The sequence below is a fragment of the Camelus dromedarius genome, chromosome 28 (assembly GCF_036321535.1).
Source record: "Camelus dromedarius isolate mCamDro1 chromosome 28, mCamDro1.pat, whole genome shotgun sequence".
Lineage (NCBI taxonomy): Eukaryota > Metazoa > Chordata > Mammalia > Artiodactyla > Camelidae > Camelus > Camelus dromedarius.
The window spans coordinates 22,090,736-22,112,099 of record NC_087463.1 but is presented as its reverse complement, the minus strand read 5'-3'; the positions used below and the strand labels follow the sequence as shown (position 1 = coordinate 22,112,099).

At 39.8% G+C, this 21,364-nt stretch overlaps 1 protein-coding gene and 1 long non-coding RNA gene across 2 annotated transcripts in view; one reads left to right on the top strand and one right to left on the bottom strand.

The window, feature by feature from the left end:
- LOC116149762 (uncharacterized) overlaps positions 1-7,412 on the top strand; it is a 46,959-nt gene extending 39,547 nt beyond the window's left edge. Inside the window, exons 2-3 of the long non-coding RNA XR_004133358.2 lie at positions 6,529-6,566; positions 7,366-7,412. This is a non-coding gene — a long non-coding RNA (uncharacterized LOC116149762). The remainder of the gene's footprint in view (positions 1-6,528; positions 6,567-7,365) is intronic.
- The window catches only part of DOK6 (docking protein 6), a 277,747-nt gene that overhangs the window by 46,836 nt on the left and 209,547 nt on the right, over positions 1-21,364 (bottom strand). Inside the window, exon 7 of the mRNA XM_031441762.2 lies at positions 18,826-18,943. Coding sequence (XP_031297622.1) covers positions 18,826-18,943 — 118 coding nt within the window. The remainder of the gene's footprint in view (positions 1-18,825; positions 18,944-21,364) is intronic.

Below are 21,364 nucleotides of genomic sequence, written 5' to 3'. Positions count from 1 at the left end.
CCAGAAGCTTCTCTGGCTTGTAATGCGAGATTCCAGGGAAATTAGAACAGTGCATCGATGCATTTATGCCAGTAACTCTAGCTGGCGTGTCAGACTGCACCGCCCGGGGAGGGCCCTGCATCTCACTTCCTGAACATCAGGACCCAGGATGTGAGTCTCAGAGAGACTGGGTTCTGACAGTGACCCTGTGCTTCTGCTGCCTGAACCTCAGGCCTTCCTCAGTCCTTGCTTCCCAAAGCCCTGTCCTCCAGTGTTCCCTTCTCCTGTGTGAGCAGTTGCATTTCCTTAAAAGAATACCTTACTGATAAGAGTCTGGTTGCATTTCAGGAAGCTGTACCCTGTCCACAGGCTGCAGGGGCTTGTTCCAGTTTTTAGTCTTTCAGTAAAATTTAGTGTAAATTTAGCAGATGTGCTTAATAGTCTGAGAATAAGAATTCTCACTGTTTCCTATTTTTATCAAAGAGAAAACTGTCTTCTCTTGTTTGTTGATTCTTTAGTAGATTTTAGGTTGGGGAAAGAATCATTGACGTTTTAGTCCCTCATTTGTGTTGCAAATGAAACTATGTTTGCAGCTGGCATTGTTGAGCAGAGGCCTTTAATCACACTGAGTCCGGAGTGAAGGACAGGGGAGAACGCCGGGATGGCGCGGGCAAGAGATGGAGAGGACGACGGAGGCGGCTGGGCTTGGGCGGCATCAGGCCAGTTCAGAGGGTCAGTGCAGACGGGAATGGACAGAAATTCAGAGATCAGTAAAGGACCAGGCAAAAATACACAATTGTGAGCTATTCCAGGGCTGGAAAAGTATCTGATTCACATTTGCACCCCAGGAGCCTAGCACAGGTGTGGCATCCGGTTGGTATTAGGTGCTTATCGAGCAGATCGGAATTGATTGATTGTTGGGATAAGAAAGAACTGAGGATGACTGATGCTCTGCAAGCCTAGATAAAAGGGGTTCGTAACGTCAGGAACCTCACTAGGGAATCGGAGGTGAAAAAGTGCTTTGCTAAGTAGTTTTTGCACATAGGATGCAAAGGGTAGTTTTTCAGCATAAATAGTAAGATTTAGTCAGAATACATCTCAAATTAATATGATTCATCAAAATTTTATATCTATAAAATAAATCTGATTTTAAGAATGGATAATTTGTTTAAAGAAAATCCAATTCTAGAGTTATCTTAAGACATTTTTCTTCAAATTTATTTTAAAAAGTTACAAAAAATTTATTTGCAGAATAGTGGTTAATGTGTAAGATTGCTGCTAGAATGTTTCCCCACTTCTAAAGAGCCAAGGTAGTAAAAGCAGGAGCGAAGGAGGCTGGTACCACCTCTTACAGAGATTTTGCGTGACTCCATTTCTTCTGAGTGGTTGGCTCACAGCCCTTTCCGGGCCGCCCCCTCCCCTGAACACTGGCATCCGGCAAACAGTGTGACTGTAGTTTTGTTGTTTCTAGAATTTCATAGAAGTGGAATTTTCCACATGTTGTCTCTGTGTTCGGCTACTGTCCCTTAGAATAATGCCTTTGAAATTCCTGCCTGTTCGTCTGTCTGCGCTGTGTCTCTCCTCACCTCTTGTTCATCAGTAAACACACCGCTTTCCTTGTGGAGGTACCACAATTTGTGGATCACCCAGGATTTTGTTTGACAAAAGATACTATTTTCAAAGAATGTATTTCTTCATACCCAGTATTCGTGCTTTTAAAATCTATGTGTCTGTTCTAATTGTGATTAGAGGGCATTCCTGACTTGTTTTGAAAATTTTGGAAATGGTATTTGCTGTAGACTTCTGGTAAACGCTATTTTTTTGGGTGAAAGAGATTACCTGCCAGCTGGAGAGTGCACAGCTTCTCTTTTTTTTAATGAAGAAGTACTGAATTTCATCAAATATTTTTCTCTACCTGTTGAGAACATCACATGAATTTTAGCTTCAGTTTCTTCATGAGATCATTTACTGATGCTTACTATTAAACTGTCCTTACATTTCTGAGATAAGCATATTGGGTTATGGTGATGCTGTCTGTATTGCTGTTTATAACTGAGATTGGTGATTTTTTAATTTTGTGCTGTCCTCATCTAACCTATAGAGTGGAGTGCTTAGCTTATTAATACTCTCATCTAAACATGGGAATTTAAGGCCATAAAATTTCCTCTACCAACTTAGCTACGTCTCATAAGTTTTGATGCAGTGTTTTCATTATCTTACAGCTTCAGTATTTTCTAAGCTCCCTCATTGTATCTTTTTGGATTTCAAGGTCACAGAGTTGTGTTTTTAAATTTTAAAAAGTATTGGCTTTTAATTATTTATTTCTATCTTCATGGCATTATGACCAGAAATCATGAGCACATGATATATAGGCTTTTGATTATTTTATACATGTGACATGTTTGTGACCTTATATATAGTTTATTTTAATGTTTTCTCTAATCTTTGTTTTTGCTTATTTTATGTTGTTCGGTTTTCTATTTCCTTAATAGGATAGTGTTTTTTCAGATTATCTAATGTTTATCAAATGCACCTTTTTCAAAATCTCATTATGATTGTCAAGTTTCAATTTATTTTTTTTAGACTGAACCATATGAAATTACTGTTATTTAACAGTTAATAACCCACAAGAGTGGCAGTTTCAATTGGTTCAATCTAATAAAGTGAAACCACTCTGGAGGGATATTTCCATTCCTGGGGCACCTAGATTCTCACAGAAATGCAACTTTTACTGAAGGTGGGTTCACAGTCAAGTATTAATATGTACCCAGTGTGTCTTGAATAATGTTTCTTTAAGACTCTGAGTCAGCAGACCTGATAACAGGAGAATCAATACTAACTAATATTGCTAATAAATACTAAAACAATTTCAGAGAGACCAAAAAAAGTATGTTTTAAGGAGACTCTTGGAGCACAAAAGGCAAAAAATGGTTAAGAGCAACCTAAAATCACAAGGAAAGAATTACACTAGTGTGAAAAAAGAATAGAGATAATTTACAAAATGATTCAATAGAGTACTTAGATATTAAAAGTGTCAGTGAGGTCCCATTTGTTAATTTTTGCTTTTATTTCTATTGCCTGGGCAGAACATTGCTGAGATTTATGTCAGAGAGTATTTTGCCTATGTTTTCTTCTAGGAGGTTTATCGCGTCTTGTCTTATGTTTAAATCTTTTAGCCATTTTGAGTTTATTCTTGTGTATGGTATGAGGGAGTGTTCTGACTTCACTGATTTACATGCTCCTGTCCAGTTTTCCCAACACCACTTGCTGAAGGGATTCTCTTTTCTCTGTTGCATATCTTGCCTCCTTTGTCAAAGATTAATTGACCATAGGTGTGTGGGTTTATTTCTGGGCTCTCTATTCTGTTTCATTGATCCATATGTCTGATTTTATGCCAGTACCACGCTGTTCTGATTACCGTAGGGTAACTTAGACACAAATGCAGAGAGTGAATAGAGTAGAAATCACTCAGCATGCAGGACGGAGATGGAAAGTGTAAATACTGTTAAGAACACGGAATATAAGATAAATATCAAAGAGGAATTTAGTAATAATTCCTAAGTGAGATGATAGAGCAAATGGGGATGGGGTAATAGTTAAATAAATAGCTAGTAATAATTCTCCAGAAGAGGTGAATGGCGGGACTTGTCAGATTGAAGAAGCGTGTTGCATTCCAGCAAAAAATTGAAAGGAAATTCATACTTTGAGGCATAAGAGTAAAACTGCCTAATTCCAAATGCAAAAAGAAGGTTTTAAAACCAGAGAGAAAAGACAAATAACCTATAAGAGAAGAACAGCCAGACTGACAGCAGTAAGATGGAATAAAAGGGATGGCACAGAAGATTCTCCAGTTGACTGAGAATTCTATAACCAGCTAAAATGCCACTCAAGAAATGAAGCTAGATACAATACACAAAGCAAGAAAATAACAAGAACTACCTTTACATGGCTGAGGAGTCCACAATTAACTGAAATATTATGCAAAAACAGAGATTTAATTCATCTTTGGAAAGCACTGAGCTTACAAAAAATAAAAGTTCACAGAAGAAAGTGCATAAAGAATACACTTGACAAAAAATAAATTTAAACTCAAAGAAGGATTCAAGAATCAAAGTAAAACATAAAACACGTGGGTAAATCTAATATGCATTAGTTATAAAAACAATAATAACAATAAAAAATTTAGAGTGTTTTAAAAAGAAAATAATAACAATAGCATTATATATGAAAGGAATTAAAAAGAGAAGTGTGGCTGTGTTTATATTTTTACATTTGTTTTTACTTTTTGGTTGAGTGTACATGTTAAAAATTTAAGTTGACTATGAAAAGAATATAAATATTTCCAAACAAGTAGATAGAGGGGAAAAAAAGAAATAAAAACATAAATGCAATTAAAGTTAGATAAGATATGGGAGAGAAAAGAGATAAATAGTATCACAAACAAAAATCATAAAAGAGTAGAAAAATATAAATATGTAGGATCAAAATAAACACAGATGATTGAATTTGTTACAAAAGGACAGAAAGATACTCTAAATTGGGTTTTAAAAGTCCAATCTTGTGCTATTTCCAACTGAAAACATCTAAAATATAGTGACACAGGGATGCTGAAAGTAAACAACATAGCAGATACCAGCTGTTTTGGAATAAGCATGTCATTGTATTTTATCATTATTTAAAAAAGAATAATTCACCAGAGATATTCAACACACCTGAACTCTTGATGAAACCTTCCTCTGGGTATATTTTAGGATTATACATATGTATAAAAGGGATGATTAGGTTAAGCCAGTTGAAACCGCCCTTATTGTACATTACCACAGGTCCTTCATTGTCTGGTCAGGCTACTCTCTGTCCACGAGCCCCGTGTTCCCTGTGCTTTCTGCCCTCGAGACATACTGCCCTCCCTCTGTTTTACAGGCTGACTTCTGCCTGATCATGTTGTCTACGCCTGCAATTTCTTCCTTAGAATTTTGCACACTGATCTGCTCTTACTATTTGGACCTGAACTCAAATATCTCTTCTTAAAGAAAATTTAAATGGCCAAGTCATTTTCTTTGTCATCATTATGATATACTTTCTTCATGAATATCTGAAATTATCCTGTTCTATTACTTTCTTTACTTGGCTATTACTGGTATTTACTTCCATATGAAAAATATCTTGTTCTCTTCCTCATCTTTGTCTCCAACCAGTAACACATATAAAGCAATTCAATGTATAACTGAATGAACAAATTAATAACTCTGCTATAATGGGCTATGCGCCTGTTCAACTCGTGAAACCGCAACGTACACAGGGATGGAAACCACGTCTGCTGGTTGAAATGGGTCAAAAGGTACAAACTTCTAGTTTTGAAATAAGTAAGTCATAGGGATGGAACATCCAGCATGGCGACTACAGTGAATAAAACTGTATCGCATATTTGAAAGCTGTTAAGAGAGTAGATCTTAAAGTTACCACGTTCTGTAACTATGTGTGGTGGTCATTTCACACTATATACAAATACTGAATCTCTGTGTTGTACACTGGAAACTCCAGATAATGTATGCCAGCCATACCTCAGTAAAAAGTAAGTCAACGAAAAAACAAAACAAAACAAAACAAAACAGGAAGACGCTTGCACTTTTGTGATGGAAGTCACATGAACCAATGACACAACAGGGCAGCTTTCATGTCAGCATTAAGGCCTAAAGAAGAGAGAAGAAAATGCTCAGGAGGGAGAAAAGTGCAGGAAAGCAAAGGGATCTGTTACTGGGAGAGTGATTTTGAAAACTGCGAAGACATATCTAAGGACACTGGAATTGAGGGAGACACAGTTGAATTTGCTGTAAAACTTGGTTAAAAAGCTTGGAAAGTAATAGTGAAAAGCAATAGCAACTCTCAAGAGTTAAACCAGCCAATTTACACACACAGTGTGCGTCCAATTGTCCCACAAAAGGAGCAAATGTTTTATGAAATTTTAAAAGCCATGCCCAAGCCACATAGATCATGACTTGGAATATTGTGGAGTTTCCAGAGATCGCTTAGACTGCTCGCATCTGGGTCGTCTCATGGAAAGCTCACTCCAGAGGAGCTGTAGCGTGCTTTTTGGGGAGTCGTTCTTGTAAACCTTGATTGTGGTTCAAAGAGTCTGCACCTGGGCAGCAGGGCGGCAACTATAGATGCTTCCCTGTTTTGTCTTAAACTCTGTTACCCTTGGGCACTCATATCACTTACCCGTTCTGGCGGCCACCCAGCTAGCAAATTAAGACTGTGTGGATTGGTAGCTCTGCTGCTGGTCCTCGGGCAGGTTCTCTGGGCAGTCCTTCTGTGTGACGGGAGCAGCGATGGAAGCCCAGGCAGCCTGGCGCGTTGTGAAGCGCTCAGTAAACAGGAGCGAGGCCGGCAGTGACGGCGCTTTTTGTCCACTCGTGAACACCACATCCGTAACAGTCCGCCTTTTCAGGAATGTGTGGCTTGTATGAGATTGCACTTGTGATTTTACTTAGCATAATATCTTGTTTGCAGCAGACTGTGCAATAAAATGCCTCTCTCCTTCCTGTATAGACTCTCCAGACACACTGTACCTGCTCTGCAGACACCAGGTAAGCGGTCTGCCCCCTGACTGACTGGGGAGATCACATGTGGTTGAACAGACCTGGGTTATAACTTACTCAGCTGGGCGAGCTCTCTGATCTCCTGACTTCCAGCATCTCTGCCTTCAGAAGGATGGATTTACTGCTGAGGCCCAGGCAGTAGGTCATAGATTAGGAAATGCATAGTGGACTATGATTTTCATTTGTACATACTTTGATTATTTAACGTGCTCATAAAGAATCTACAGCATTAATGTAGAGACGTGTTCGAGTAGTAAAACTGGTCACACTCTATTTTGGAGGGGGGATTCTATGTTTTTTGATGAATTTAAGAATGAGGCTAAATTTTACTGTCAAAAACAGACAACTTTAAACTGTTTTACAAACAAATTCATGAATGATAAACTGTCTTCAAAGGAAATTTTCAACTCATTGTGCTTATGAGTTACGGTTACAAGCTGTGTGGTCAGGCCACTGAGGATGCCTGTGCCTATGCTCTCTGGCCAGGCCCTGCTCCACTCACGTGACCAGCCAGTCCTCTTAATGACAGGACTTAATTAGACCCTGGCCACTGGTGAGCCACCTGACATCAGGTGCTAGCCTCCCCCTCCCCCGAGGAGCCCAGACTGCTGCCGGTGGGGGTGTGTTGCCCCTGGACCCTCTGTGTAGGGTCCCCTGTCCCTTAGACCCCTGACGTCCCTGTTGCCGTCTCCAGGCTGGGCAACTACAAGGCTTGCAGGTCTGCGAGGTGCAGCCCAACACAAGCACAGGGTGTGTCTAAATCAACCTCTTTTCTGAGCACATACAGAATTCTGAGATAAGTATGTCGGGGCCACAGACAGCAGCTGTTCCTCAGATACACACCAGGGACGCAACGTCTGCATCTGGAATAATGGGATTTTCTGATGAATGAAAGGGTAAGAAGTACAATTTCTCTCAGACTTGTGATGTCAGGAAGAAAATTTTGTTCTAAACTCACATGTCTTATGTCTGAACAAATATATATATATAAAAGGCATACTACGTCATTTAAAGTATGGCATTGAAATTCTTTCTTGAATTATGCACATTTAAACATTAATAAAATGAAGGTTCTAAATTCCCTACCAAACCAATATAAAAAAGCAATGCCAACCAAAAATTTTTAAGAACATGCCCAAACCATCCTGTTCTTCTGTGTTAAATACAGTCGTTAAAACATAAGCATATGGTTTCAATTCTTAACATAAATTTCTTGTATGCAAACTTATGTAAGCATACGCCTAAGTATCAGACGTGTGAAGTTTGAAGCAGCAAACTCTCAGTTAGAACCTACAGTTTACAGGGCAGGGCGTGATGCCAGAATGTCACTGCTGGCCACTCCCAGGCTCAAATCCACATTAACTGTGCAGTTTATTCTCTGGCAAGTATAGTTTTAAAGAGGCTAATTTCCTGATGGTTCTCATCTTTTCTTATTCTCCAATCATTATCAAGTCTCCAGCTGTGGTGTTTTCTGGCAGACAAAGCAAAATAAAGTAGAAATGTATGAAATACAACAATGAAGCCTGGAACTAGGGATGGAGTACATTTAGCTGAAAGGCCAGAGACAGAGATGAGGTTAAAAAAAAAAGAAAACCAATAGAAAATAAAAGGCTCTTCTGTGTAGTTTACAAGTGTAGCTTAATAGGTGCATTTTTGAGGGAAATGAAACATGGTCAGACCGCATGAGCCAAACAGTCCTCTGTGTGTGTTGTGTGCACGTGCACACACACATGTGACAAGACCTCTGGCCTTCAGTCATGGAGTGTTAACATTTCCTTGAACTAGTATTATGTACCATGTTTATCCCCTACTGAATAAAAGGGAATATATTCTTTCCATAAAAGTTTGATCAATATAGAGCTTAACATGTTACCTAGTATATTCAGACAACTGAAATTTCAGGTTTGAATTAAAGAGAGTGAAGCAACTGATTTGAATAAGACCATCGGTAGATTATACTCATCCAGTATAATATCTGCAAACGCTGAGTCTTTTATCTTTCAGTAACTACTTTTATGTATCTAATAGGCAGAGGGTAAATGGCCAACTGTTACGCTTCACACTGCGAGTTGCCTTCAGATTCTGTGTTGTGCCGTGTCGGGAGAACTTCATTACCAGTCTAAACCGTGTCTTTCACCTCCGGTCCAGCCAGTAGAACGCGTCCCGTGAGAGAACCCATTTAGTAGTAACTGGCTCAAGCAAAGCTGGTCTACAAGAGAGGCTGGCGCCTAGTGGAGGAAGAAAGTCCTCGTAAAGGCTTCCCGGGAGTCAGGGTGAGTGACTCAGCAAGAACTAACCTTGGGTGGGAGAGGAGGGTGGGGCGGGGGCAACCCTCCTGCACTGAGCTGAACAAAGCCCTCTGGGAGTTTTGCCACTCCCTGACCCGAAAAACGGGGTCCGGTTTCCCCTGGGCTGCAGGGACTTGGTGATGTAAGGCTTGGGAGGAGGGGTTCATCTCTTTAGGGGGCAACGTCTTGTTTACACTCACACGGGGGAAGAAAAAAAAAACCTATGTAAAATGTCAGTCCTAAGCCCTGACATTTCTTCTCTTGCATTAAAAACAGGGTTACGTTTAGCATTAGATCCAGTTTTTCTAGAACTTCAGAAGCTAGAAAACCACTTCTTAGAGCTAGATTTTTATAAAGGCCTTAGAACAAAATTCATGCATAGTGAAAACTCTATAATAATATTGAAAAACAGTAATAACTAGGAGTTGGATAGCATGCTTCTCTTTGAGAAAGCAGCTTTTAGTGCAGATTCAATGGACTTCAGTGGTTAATGTTGAATATACTGACAATAGTTAATAATTATGGAATCTTTATATCCTATGTGGATTATCTCATTTAAGAGATGAAGAAAATGAGGGTTAGAAAGATTAAGTAAATGGCCTGAAGTCTCACAACCTAGCAGTAGTAAAGTTAATGTTTAAACTCAGGTTTATTTCATTCTAAAACTCAAGACTTTAATCTCTACAGATGGAGTCTCTTCACAATGACTTAACCCCCCCAAATTTGGCAGAGCCATGGGGATAGAAAAAGTCACTCCAAGTTGCTACCTCACAACCTAGTGAAAGAAGCAGGTTTATAAACAAACTTATATTTATAACATTTGTAAACTCTGATGGATTAAAGCCATACATAGAAGTCTGGGAGCTTGGAAGACTGCAGGGCCGGAGGAACGTCTCATACCGAGAATATTTTCAACATGTTTATGGTGTCTGTTTTAGGGGAGTAATTGATTCAAAACTGTTACCTAGGGAGGCATTTCCTGCCTTTGACTTACCCTTCATAAGGTCAGGCTGTGCAATAAATGTTCATAAAGAAGGTTTAATAGACAGAAATTCTTGGTTCTAAAAACTGGCTCATATGTTTAAGAGTTGTTGCCAAATCCCTACCAGTGGGCTTGGGTGGACGAAGAATGTGTGGATGGGCTGGGCTGCTGTGGACCCGCCGTGACCGAGTCCCTGACAACGTGCAGATCAAACACTGGGACGATGGTGGCCTGGATACACACAAGTTCCTTTTTACCACGTACAGTGCAAAATTCTGTGTGTGTGTGTTTTACTTGCTACAGGAGGCTTTTATTAACTTTGCAATTTGGAAAACATCGTATCATGAAAATTTAAATAGGAGATCTCACTGGAAGCAATTTAAAGACAATGCGGACTTGAAATGGAACAGGCAGTAGAGAAGGACAGAGGGTCAGAGCCAGCGAAGAGTAAGTAAATTCTTTGATGCACCCCCCTCATCTATGCCCGAACTCTGTTCACCCCTTCCCAAAGGTTATCTCTAACGCTAATTGCCTGTTTGCATCCTGTCCTTCTGAGAAACTGGAGCTGCCCTGTCGGTGAACATAAAATGCCTTGTGTGGAATCAGGTCCACTGCCGGGGACACCGGGGTCTGGAGCTAATTACAGACCTGCGCCCGGCGGAGGGGGTCAGGCAGAGCCGAGCTGGCATCTGAATGTTAATCAGCGTTAATGAAAGCAGAACTCGGAGAGTGATCACCTTGACAAATGGCACCCCCCAGTCCTTCATCCAAAGAGCAAAGTTGTCCAGGCTGTTCAAAAGTGAGTCACAGTATGTCCCCTGTAGTTTTGTGTAGAAATGAGGAATTAAATGTATCAGGGGAACTGAAGGCTCGCACTCTCCAGGCCCTTCTCTTCCGGGGGCGGGAGGCCAGGAGGGGGAGGGAGACGGAACCCCAACATCAGGCAAGGGCGTCTCTGTGCTGAGCAAAATGAAGACCAGCAGGAGCAAGCGGCCCTGTTCAGTAAAAACCATCCTAAAGCAAGAAGCCCACTTTCCAACAGGGACTAAGCCGAAAGCCCAGGTCCGGAGGGGGGGCTGTGGGGTCCTGGGACTGGACTCTGTGCCCTGGGTGACACTGGTTGAGAACTTTCCTCGCAGAGGAGACCTGGGAGCGAGGGCACCTCCTCCCAGTGTACACTGGAACCCAGTTTCTGTCCTCCATCAACTCACTCAGTGCCCTGCTAGGAGCTTTGGTGCCACCCATGCTTTTTACTAGTTTGATCTGTCATTTTCAATAAATGCTCATGTCATCTTCACAGGTCCCACTTTAAAGACTCTGCTCTATAGTCTGCACTATAAATACGTAGGAGGCTGATGAAAGTCGAGGGAAAGGTAAGCAAAGTAAGAAAGATAAGTGAAGTTCTCTCTTTACTTACCTTTTCTCTCTCCTCCTCTGAGTCCAGCGATAATGTCTAGAATGTGTTGTGTCACAGAAGTTAGAGACATATAAATAAAAAATTACCTTCCAGTACAATAATCCTGATCATATGGTGAAAACTGCAAAAAGGAAAAGTCCTGCAGGAAGAGGTGACGTGACCCATCGCACGCCACTGAGGGGTAGAGATTTTAAACAGCAGCTGCTGAGTGCTTAGCTAACATTGTACCTGTTAAAGCTAATTATTCTGTTTCTCAATTTTTTTGACTCCGGACAGCTAGAGTACAATGGGGAGGCCACTTCAGGGCACCAGTCTTGAGGTGGGATGGGGAGATGCGGCAGGTTAGAACTGGGGTATGTCTCGCCACTGTGATTACAGAATGGGAGACAGAAGCGAACACACACTAACACCAAGTTTACCTGCATTTTGAGGGTGACAGGCAAAGTTATAGTTAGGTCTTAATATAGAATAGATTACATTTTCACACCATGAATTTTTTTTCAGTTTTAGTACGTGTGCTGCTTATTAATGACTCCCAATCTATTAAACCTTAAGTATATAAAACTTTTCCCCCTTTACCTTCTTCACATTGATCTCAGCTTCATAGTTTGAATGTTTTCATCATGTTTTGATTCCTCAGTGCCACCTGCAGTTTACTTGCTGTGTCACCACCAAAGCCAGGGTCTCCTTCGCCTCTGGAAGCGGGATGAGGGTAGTGCCTGACTGGGTTCTCTTTGTGCAGAAGTGGGGAGGCCACGTCAAGGAGCAGAGCCGAGGGAGTGAGGTGCAAACTGACCACAGTTCAATGTGTTTAGTGAAAAACAAAGTACCTACGCATGAAGGGGTGATGAGGTTCAGCGTTTCTGTTCTGCCTCGATTCCACGGGGACGTAACCTGGGGAGATTATGCCCCCCCAAACCACATGGCCCTGGCCCTCTGCTTACCGCGGCCGCCTCAACAGAATACGAAGAAAACAAAATAAATCATTGTCAAATATTACAAGTTTATGTCTATACATGATACAACCGTAAAATGAGGGGTATATAAAATGGTAATGTGTACTGCTCTAAGAAGGAGGCAACACAAAAATAAACGTGCAGTACAGTGACGCGTACTTGGCACCGAGTACATCCTGTATCTGTCTGACTTCAGTAATCACCTTAATCAATACATATCTTTTGTTATGTAAAACCACCACCAACCGAAGAAGAATGTGACACTGAGACAGAAGGGGTTCAGACCAAACCTCCCCAAAACGTGCCACTTTGGACAGTCAAGGCCCAAAAGACTTAGAAAGAACCTTTAACCTCCCCCCTAGCTACCTAAAAGAATTGAGACAGGAGGCCTGGCTCAGACACAGAGCTATGAGCACAGGTAACTTTCATCTGAATGACCCATCTGTACGGCAGGGCAAACATCGAATTAGCAAACACCTGTTTTTCTCCTGGCCCTGGGAATCACCCTCCTTCTTTCAGAAGGACGCCGTGTACGCCTCCACTGCCAGACCTGCCTTTCAGTCTTACAGGACTCCCGTGGCTATGAAGTTAAATTTATTTTTCTCTAGTTAATCTGCTTTATGTCAATTTAATTACTAGACCAGCCAGAGAACCTAGAAAGTAGAAGGTAAATTTTTCCTCCCCAATAAGACCATATAAATAAACAGTTCATCGTAGCTAATAAGGCATTTGCAACCCTTAACATAGCTGAAAATCAATATTAATGAGACAAATCATGGTGTATTCTAACTGGTTGCTGATTCTACTTTACTGTGTAAATCAACACTGTCCTCCAACAATCCCTGACAATGTTTTAAGAAACTTCAGTGCATTCTGGTATTTTTTGTTGGGTGCATCTGACATTTCTGAAGTTACCAGTCTAAATGTTAGCCCCACCTTCAGAGAAAAGTTTCCTATAAGCCACCATGAAAACAACAGTCTTTCAGTTGCTGGAATCAGAGCCCAAACTCTGGTCAGAACCCACAGTTACCAGTACACTGGTTCCAACCCATTTCCAACTTACCTGTAGTAACACCTACTTTTGGCTTAGAAATTTAATTGTTATTTTCTTATTCAAATATTCCATAGTTTAAGTTTCTTCTATTGAATACCAATATTTATATATATATATATATGGTTATGTTTAAATAAAAACTTTATGCTAAAGGCATATTTTCTAATTATTTCTAATCACAGCTATAAGTAAGATTAATTTTACAAGATCATGACTCAGGTGATTTTAGTGTGTGGTTGTCAGCATTTGTGGGGGGAAACAAAAGATGAGAAGCATGTCTCCTCTTTCTGATTTGTGACATTGTCACAATTGCCCTCCTTTTCTCAATCCTCTAACCCTTATCCTGTTAAAGATTTTCTCATGCAAATAACACAAAAAGATAACTATCTGTTAAATATAGGTAGTCAAGTTGGTCCTAAGAGTGTTCATTTATCTTCCATAAGTGACTAAAACGGTTCTGCTTTTTCTTGTAGAAAATGTTATCTTTAATCATTCATCCACACTGATAAAATTCCATTAGTCTAGGTTTGAAACTCTGCCAAGTAACTATTGCTTTAAAAACACACTATTTTGGTTTGCTTATAACAGAAAGACAATTATCAGTGTTAACATGAGCAAAAGTTAATGTATGAAAAGAAAAATACTCTGAATGCCTGATTATGATGGTCATTGTGGTCACTCCTTCAGGTATTTATTGGGTGCCTATTACATTCAAGACTATTGTGCTTAAAGAAAAGCATTGTTCACAACAGTGGGGGACCTTAACACCCCACTTACATCAGTGGACAGATCATTCAGACAGAAAAGTCAATAGAAACACAGGCCTTAAATGACATATTAGATCAGATGGACTTAATTGATATTTACAGAGAATTCCATCCAAAATCAGCAGAATACACATTCTTCTCCAGTGTACATGAAACTTTCTCCAGGAAATAGCACATGTTGGCCCACAAAGCAAGCCTCAGTAAATTTAAGAAAACTCAAACAATATCAAGCATCTTTTCTGACCACAACGCTAATAAGGTTAGAAATCAACTACAAGAAATAAAACTGCAAAAACCACAAACATGTGGAGGCTAAACAGTATGCTGCTAAACAACCAATGGATCACTGAAGAAATCAAGGAGGACATCAAAAATACTGAGGGATGAAGGAAAATGAAAACATGACAACCCAAACCCTATGGGATGCAGCAAAAGCAGTTCTCGGAGAGAAATCATACAGTGGGGTAGAAATAAATGAAATAAGAGATTAGAAAACAACAGAAAGGGCCAATGAAACCAAAAGTTGGTGTTTTTAGAAGATAAACAAAATCAATAAACCTTTAGCCAGACTCATCAAGAAAAAAAGAGAGGTGGCCCAAATTAATAAAGTCAGAAATGAAAAAGACGTTACAGCCAACAAACAAATACAAAGGGTTCTAAGAGGCTACTGTGAGCAACTATATGCTAACAAAACGGACAACCTAGAAAAATGGACAGCTTCTTAGAAAGGTACAATCTCCCAAGATTGAATCAGGAAGAAACAGAAAATACTAACAGACCAATTACCAGCACTGAAATTGAATCAGTATCTAAAAAACTGCCAACAAACAGAAGTCCAGGACCACATGGCGTCACAGGCAAATTCAACCAAACATTTAGCTGTACCAAACCATTGCAGAGGAAGGAGCACTTCTAAACTCACTCTATGAGGCCACCATCACCCTGATATCAAAACCAGACAAAAATATCACACACACAAATTATAGGCCAATATCACTTATGAATATAGATGCAAAAATCCTCAACAAAATACTAGCAAAGCAACACCAACAATATGTTAAAAAGATCATACACCACGATCAAGTGGGATTTATCCCAGGAATGTAAGGAGTTTTCAGTATTTGCAAATCAATATGTTATACCACATTAACAAACTGAAGACTAAAACTCATATGATCATCTCAACAGATGCAGAAAAAGATTTTGATAAAATTCAACATCCATTTATGATAAAAACTCTCCAGAAAGTGGGCACAGAGGGAACACACCTCATCAAAATAAAGACCACATATGACAAACCCACAGCTAACATTATACTTATTGGGGAAAAACTGAAAGCATTTCCTCTAAGATCAGGAACAAGGTAAGGATGCCAACTCTTGCCACTTTAATTCAACATAGTTTTGGAAGTCCTAGCCACAGCAATCAGAAAAAAGAAGGAAAAGAAGAAGTAAAACTGTCGCTGTTCGCAGATGACGTGATACTATACACAGAAAATCCTAAGGAGGCTACCAGAAAACTACTAGAGCTCATGAATGAATCTGGTAAAGCTGCAAGATTCAAAATTAATATACAGAAATCAACTCCATTTCAATACACTAACAATGAAATAAATAGCAGAAAAATTAAGGAATCAATCCCACTTACCATTGCATCACAAAGAATAAAATACCTAGGAATAAACCTACATAAGGAGGCAGAGGACCTGTACTCTGAAAACTATAAGGCACAGATGAAAGAAAATGAAGACAAAAGAAACAGATGGAAATACATATTGTGTTCTTGAAATGGAAGAATCAATATTCTTAAAATGTTCACACTACCTAAGGCATTACAGATTCAGTGCAATCCCTATCAAATTGCCAGCAACATTTTTCACAAAACTGGAACAAAAATTTTTAAAATCTGTATGGAAACACAAAAGACCCCGAATAGCCAAAACAATCTTGAGAAAGAAGAATGGAGCTGGGGGAATCACGCTCCCTGACTTCAGACTACACTACAAAGCTACAGTAATTAAAACAGTATGTTACTGGCACACAAAAAAACACACATAGACCAATAGGACAGGATAGAAAGTCTGTAAATAAACCCACACACTTATGGTCAATTAATCTATGACAAAGGAGGCAAGAATACACACTTGAGAGAAGACAGTGTCTCCAATAAGTGGTGCTGGGAAAACTGGACAGCTACATGTAAAAGAGTGAAATGAGAACATTTTCTAACACCATATACAAAAATTAACTCAAAATGGATTGAAGACCTAAATGTAAGGCTGGATACTATAAAACCCCTAGAGGAAAACATAGGAGGAACACTCTTTGACATAAATTTCAGCAATATTTTTTTTTGAACCAGCTCCTAGAGTAATGGAAATAAAAGCAAAAATAAACAAATGGGGCCTAGTTAATCTTAGAAGCTTTTGTACAGCAAAGGAAACCATAAACAAAATGAAAAGACAGCAGAATGGGAGAAGATATTTGCAAATGATGCATCTGACAAGGAACTAATTTCCAAAATATACAAATAGCTCATACAGCTTAATAACAAAAAAAAACAAAAAAACAAAAAAAACCCCAATCAAAAAATGAGCAGAAGACCTAAACAGACATTTCTCCAAAAAAGACACACGGATGGCTAACAGGCTCATGACAAGCTGGTCAATGTCGCTAATTATCAAGAGAAATGAAAAATCAAAACTACAGTGAGAGATCACCTCACACCAGTCGGAATGGCCATCATTAAAAAGTCTACAAATAATAAATGCTGGAGAGGGTGTGGAGAAAAGGGAACCCTCCTACACTGGGAATGTAAATTGGTGCAGCCACTATGGAGGACAGTATGGAGGTTCCTTAAAAAACTAAAAATAAGACTTACCATATGATCCAGTAATCCCACTCCTGGGCATATATTCTGAGAAAACTATAATTCAAAAAGACACATGTACCCCAATGTTCACAGCAGCACTGTTTACAATAGCCAAGACATGGAAACAACCTAAATGTCCATCAACAGATGACTGGATAAAGATGTAGCATATATACACAATGGACTATTACTCAGCCATAAAAAAGGATGAAATATTATCATTTGCAGCAACATGGATGGACTCAGAGATCATCATACTAAGTAAGTCAGACAGTGAAAGACAAATATATGACATCACTTATATGTGGAATCTAAAAAAAATGATACAAGTTCTATTTACAAACCACAGACTCATGAACATAGAAAACAAACTATGGTTACCAAAGGGGAAAAGGTGGGGAGGGATAAATTAGCAGCTGGGGATTAACAGATACACATTACTATATGTAAAATAGATAAAAAGCAGGGACCTACTGGATAGCACAAGGAACTATATTAAATTTCTTACAATAACATAGTGGAAAAGAACCTGAAAAGAAAAAATATACACGTATATGTATAACTGAATCACTTTGCCGTACACCTGAAATTAACCTTGTAAATCAACTACACTCCAGTAAAAAATCCTTCAGAAAAGGATTGATGAGTGTTTTCAGCTGTGTTTTGTTAGCCTTATAGTTCTTAGTTCCTGCTTCCTCCTGTCTTGGTCAGCTGTTAAGTTTCTTGCAGCCAAATATTTTATCTGAAGGGTAAGTTTTTATTCACTGAGGACATAAGAGAAGGAATAGGAACAGAACCATAGAAGCCGAGGGGTCTGCTGCTGATCAAATACCTGCTCTCTGTTAATCTGACTCACCTGCTAAGCCATTTCCGTGCAGTCCATCAACCACTTATCATTAGGAAAAATACCAAGGCCACACAGTCACACTGCATCCTCTCAAATGGTTTCTGTGTCAAGGCTTCTGAGACAGGAGGGAAAGGGACGGACGCAACCGCTAAATACATGATGGAGGGGTGCCACACTTAGGGTGTGATAAAAACCAGCTTGAACCGGCTGAAGCCAAGGTGGCATCAAGAATAGTCTGGTCATTGACCTTTAGCTCACTCTACCTTCATTGTAACACTGAAAATCACTCCCCCACCTCATATGCCATGACTGTTCCCAGGCGGACCATAAAATGCCAAAAAGCAGGCTGTGGCCCATTTCCTGGGAAATCCTCACCCTTCCCCAGAATAGCAACACTATTCCTGCCATTTGTCAGCCGATGAAATTACTCAGCCCATGAAACCAACCACCTCATGCCCCGGGGCCGCTCACTTCCTGAGACAGTCTGCATTTTGCCAATGGAGTATGTCTCTCCAATTAAACTGGCCTTCCCTTTTCTTGAATTCTTTCCTGCGTGATGCCAAGGACCCTCACTTGGTGGTCGGTCCTAAGGACTCCTGCGGGTCAGGACATGACATTTCCCGCCCCCCCAGCAACACTTGGGCTAAATCTTAAAACTCTGAGTAGGGTTATGTAGCATTTCATGACAGAGCCGGAAGTCAGCATCCTGAACTTGATAGTCAGTCCTATTACGGCAAAAAGATGCTAAGAAAGAAGTCCTTTGTAAAACGGCATGAAACAGATCCCGCTATTAGCTACTTTTAGTTTCTGATGATACGTTCTGCGTAATGTTTCAGTCAAGTCCCTGTGCCAAAGTGGTGATCTTTGGAATAATTTTTACCCTGAGTCTATGAAATGATAGCCTTAGAAAAGCCACTGTAAATCTCAGAGCTCCCACTGTGGCCAGTGACAGCTGATAAATGGAAATGGAGAAACAGCAAGCAATGCAAATACAGAGCAATTTGCCTGAGTCCCGGCCCCCCTGCGGGAAGCTGACGGCACTGCTGCCTTATTATGGTCACTTGCCTTGCAAACTGTAGATCTCCCCAACACTGCTCTGCCGGGCGATGTGGTGCCAGTACGCGCTGCGAGGAAGAGAGATGGATTTGGGTAACGTCATTGGTTCAGTCAGGCTTGTCTGAAGCTAAAAAAAGAAGAGAAAAAGAAAAAATGTGTCTTAGGCCTTATTTAAAATGTTAAATTGAAATCTGCTCCCTTACAAGTTCAGGGTTAAATGTGGGTGACAGACGCTGTTTTAGTCACTGCCGAATCTACTGTTTTCCCGGTATCATTTTTTAAAAAAAGTAAAGTCACGATTTAAAAAATACAAAATGAACACTTGTAAACAATTGATCTCACACATTAATTAAGAAGGGAACAAAAAGATGGTACCACTGATTCCGAGGAGAATTCAAAGGGCATACAGCCAACCAGGAATGCTGGTAAACAGAGCAATAATCAACTGTATTCAACCAGACAAGTTTATTTGCATTTCTATGAGCAAGAATTATCTGTGTTACTACCAGCTTTTGACAATTTATTGAATTGTAAAATAGCTCAAAAAATGGAGGTGCAGGCCCTTTCAGATACAGATTCCCCAAGTGGTGCCAAACACAAGATACCAATTTTTTTACCCATTTCAACGTCTTAGTTTTTCCTGACACCCACTCCCAGCCTTACCCAATGGCTTGTTTCTTAAACAGAACTTTCTCTTTGCTCCTGTGATAGGATGTTGTACATATCAAAAAAAAGTTTGCCTGAGAAGTCCTGTGATGAAAGTGTGGCCTGTTTTCTTACTTGCAAGACACATTTTAAGGTTAGCTACAGAGATTCACACAACATCACATCAGGTGATGCTCAGGCACATGACTAGTTCAAAGAAAAGAATACTTTGCATTTTCAAGAGAGAAATTCATATTTATTGGTTCACGCCAGGTTTTTTTTTTTTTTAAAAACACCTAGAAATGGTTTTATTTGGCTTTAGCACACATTTCTCTGATGCAGTCTGAGCAAAGGTTCACTTTCTGACAGACCATGAGCGATCCTCTAATCCGTGAAATCTCACATTTCCCATGTTTACCACCTGACTCTTGGCAACCCTGGGAACTGTGCAGAGCACCGGGGGGGGGCATCGTGCTGCAGTCCCACTGGCTCACTGGGTGTACCCCCAACGGAGCTCCCCCTGCTCGGATAGTCCTCACAGTCTGCATCCAGTGTCACTGCCCTTCCCTGCTGTCCCGCGTCCCTGCTTCGCTACAGCAGGCCCTTGAAAGCCACAGTAAACTAGGAAGCTCTCACATTTTAACAGAATGTGAAGCCATAGACCTTGAACGTATTTATTTGATTTCACTGTTTTAGTAATAAAGCATTTCCTGAACTGCTGTGTCTTGCCACAAAAGTGTCCTCAGTGTATTTAAAAGTCTGGCCCTGTTGAAAATATATATATATATATTTAAAGATGGCTTCAAACATAGCAACATTGCAGCTAATTTTTCTATTTTTCAAAATTTGCTGCATTTCAGAGTTTTCCGTTTTATTTTCAAATAGGTGTACTAACCCAGCCACATCGCATGGTTGGTAGGCAGAGGGCACTGGGGAGAAGCCAGACTTGGGGTTTCAGTAGGAAATCTTTGGGATGCTCGTTAACCACGCGCATTTCCAGTTCTTCCCCAGTCCTAACAGCTGGAGAGTCTCTGTGGGTGGGTTATGCATGCTAAGACACAAAATATCCTTACACACACTCATACCTATCACCCACTACTGTCAGGGACAGAGGGAGGCAAGACTCATTCTTTGAAATTGCCACTGGGACAAAAGGGCCTTCACCTTTCTCATGTGAGGCGTAAACTTAAACACATAAAATCTTTAATTAGTGTCAGCAGTGCCCATTAATAACATCAATTTATTGATAAAATGAATTTCATATTAATCGTACTTTTGTCTACTCTTTATTTTTTTTCTAGTATAATTTGTTTATTACCTAGCAATAGATCATCAGTGGTAAACTCTTCTTCCCAAAATTTGATGAAGGTGCTTTTTCTTCTTTTTTTTTTTTTAAATTCTGGGAAACATGTTTCTTCCCAAATGGTCAGTCTTAGGTGTCACGGTAACACAGTAAACATATTTTGTTTTCTAGAGACAAGTAACTGGAAGCCACTTGAAAATAATTTCCATAAAATTTTCACCTGATTCACCCCATATTGTTTTTTTCACCTCATTTCTCCATTTCTCTCTTCTCACTGTTTTCAAGTTCCAGGAGACCTTTCACCTTCTATTTCTTCATTTGTGTCTTTAGTTCTTCTTTATTTTACTCCAGTATTTAATTGCAGAAAAGGAGAACATTTTTATTTGAGAACTTGTATGTGGATATTCTTAGGATCATTACTTTTCATATTATAATCAATTAAAAGCATTAAGATAAAAATATAAAGTGCTATAGTAATTTCTCAACTGAAACAGCAATATATCAATCTGACCTGGAGTATTTTTAGGATCATAAAAGTATGGATAATTTAAAAAACACAGGGCAGTTTATATTTAAATTGCAAATAAACATCTATATAAC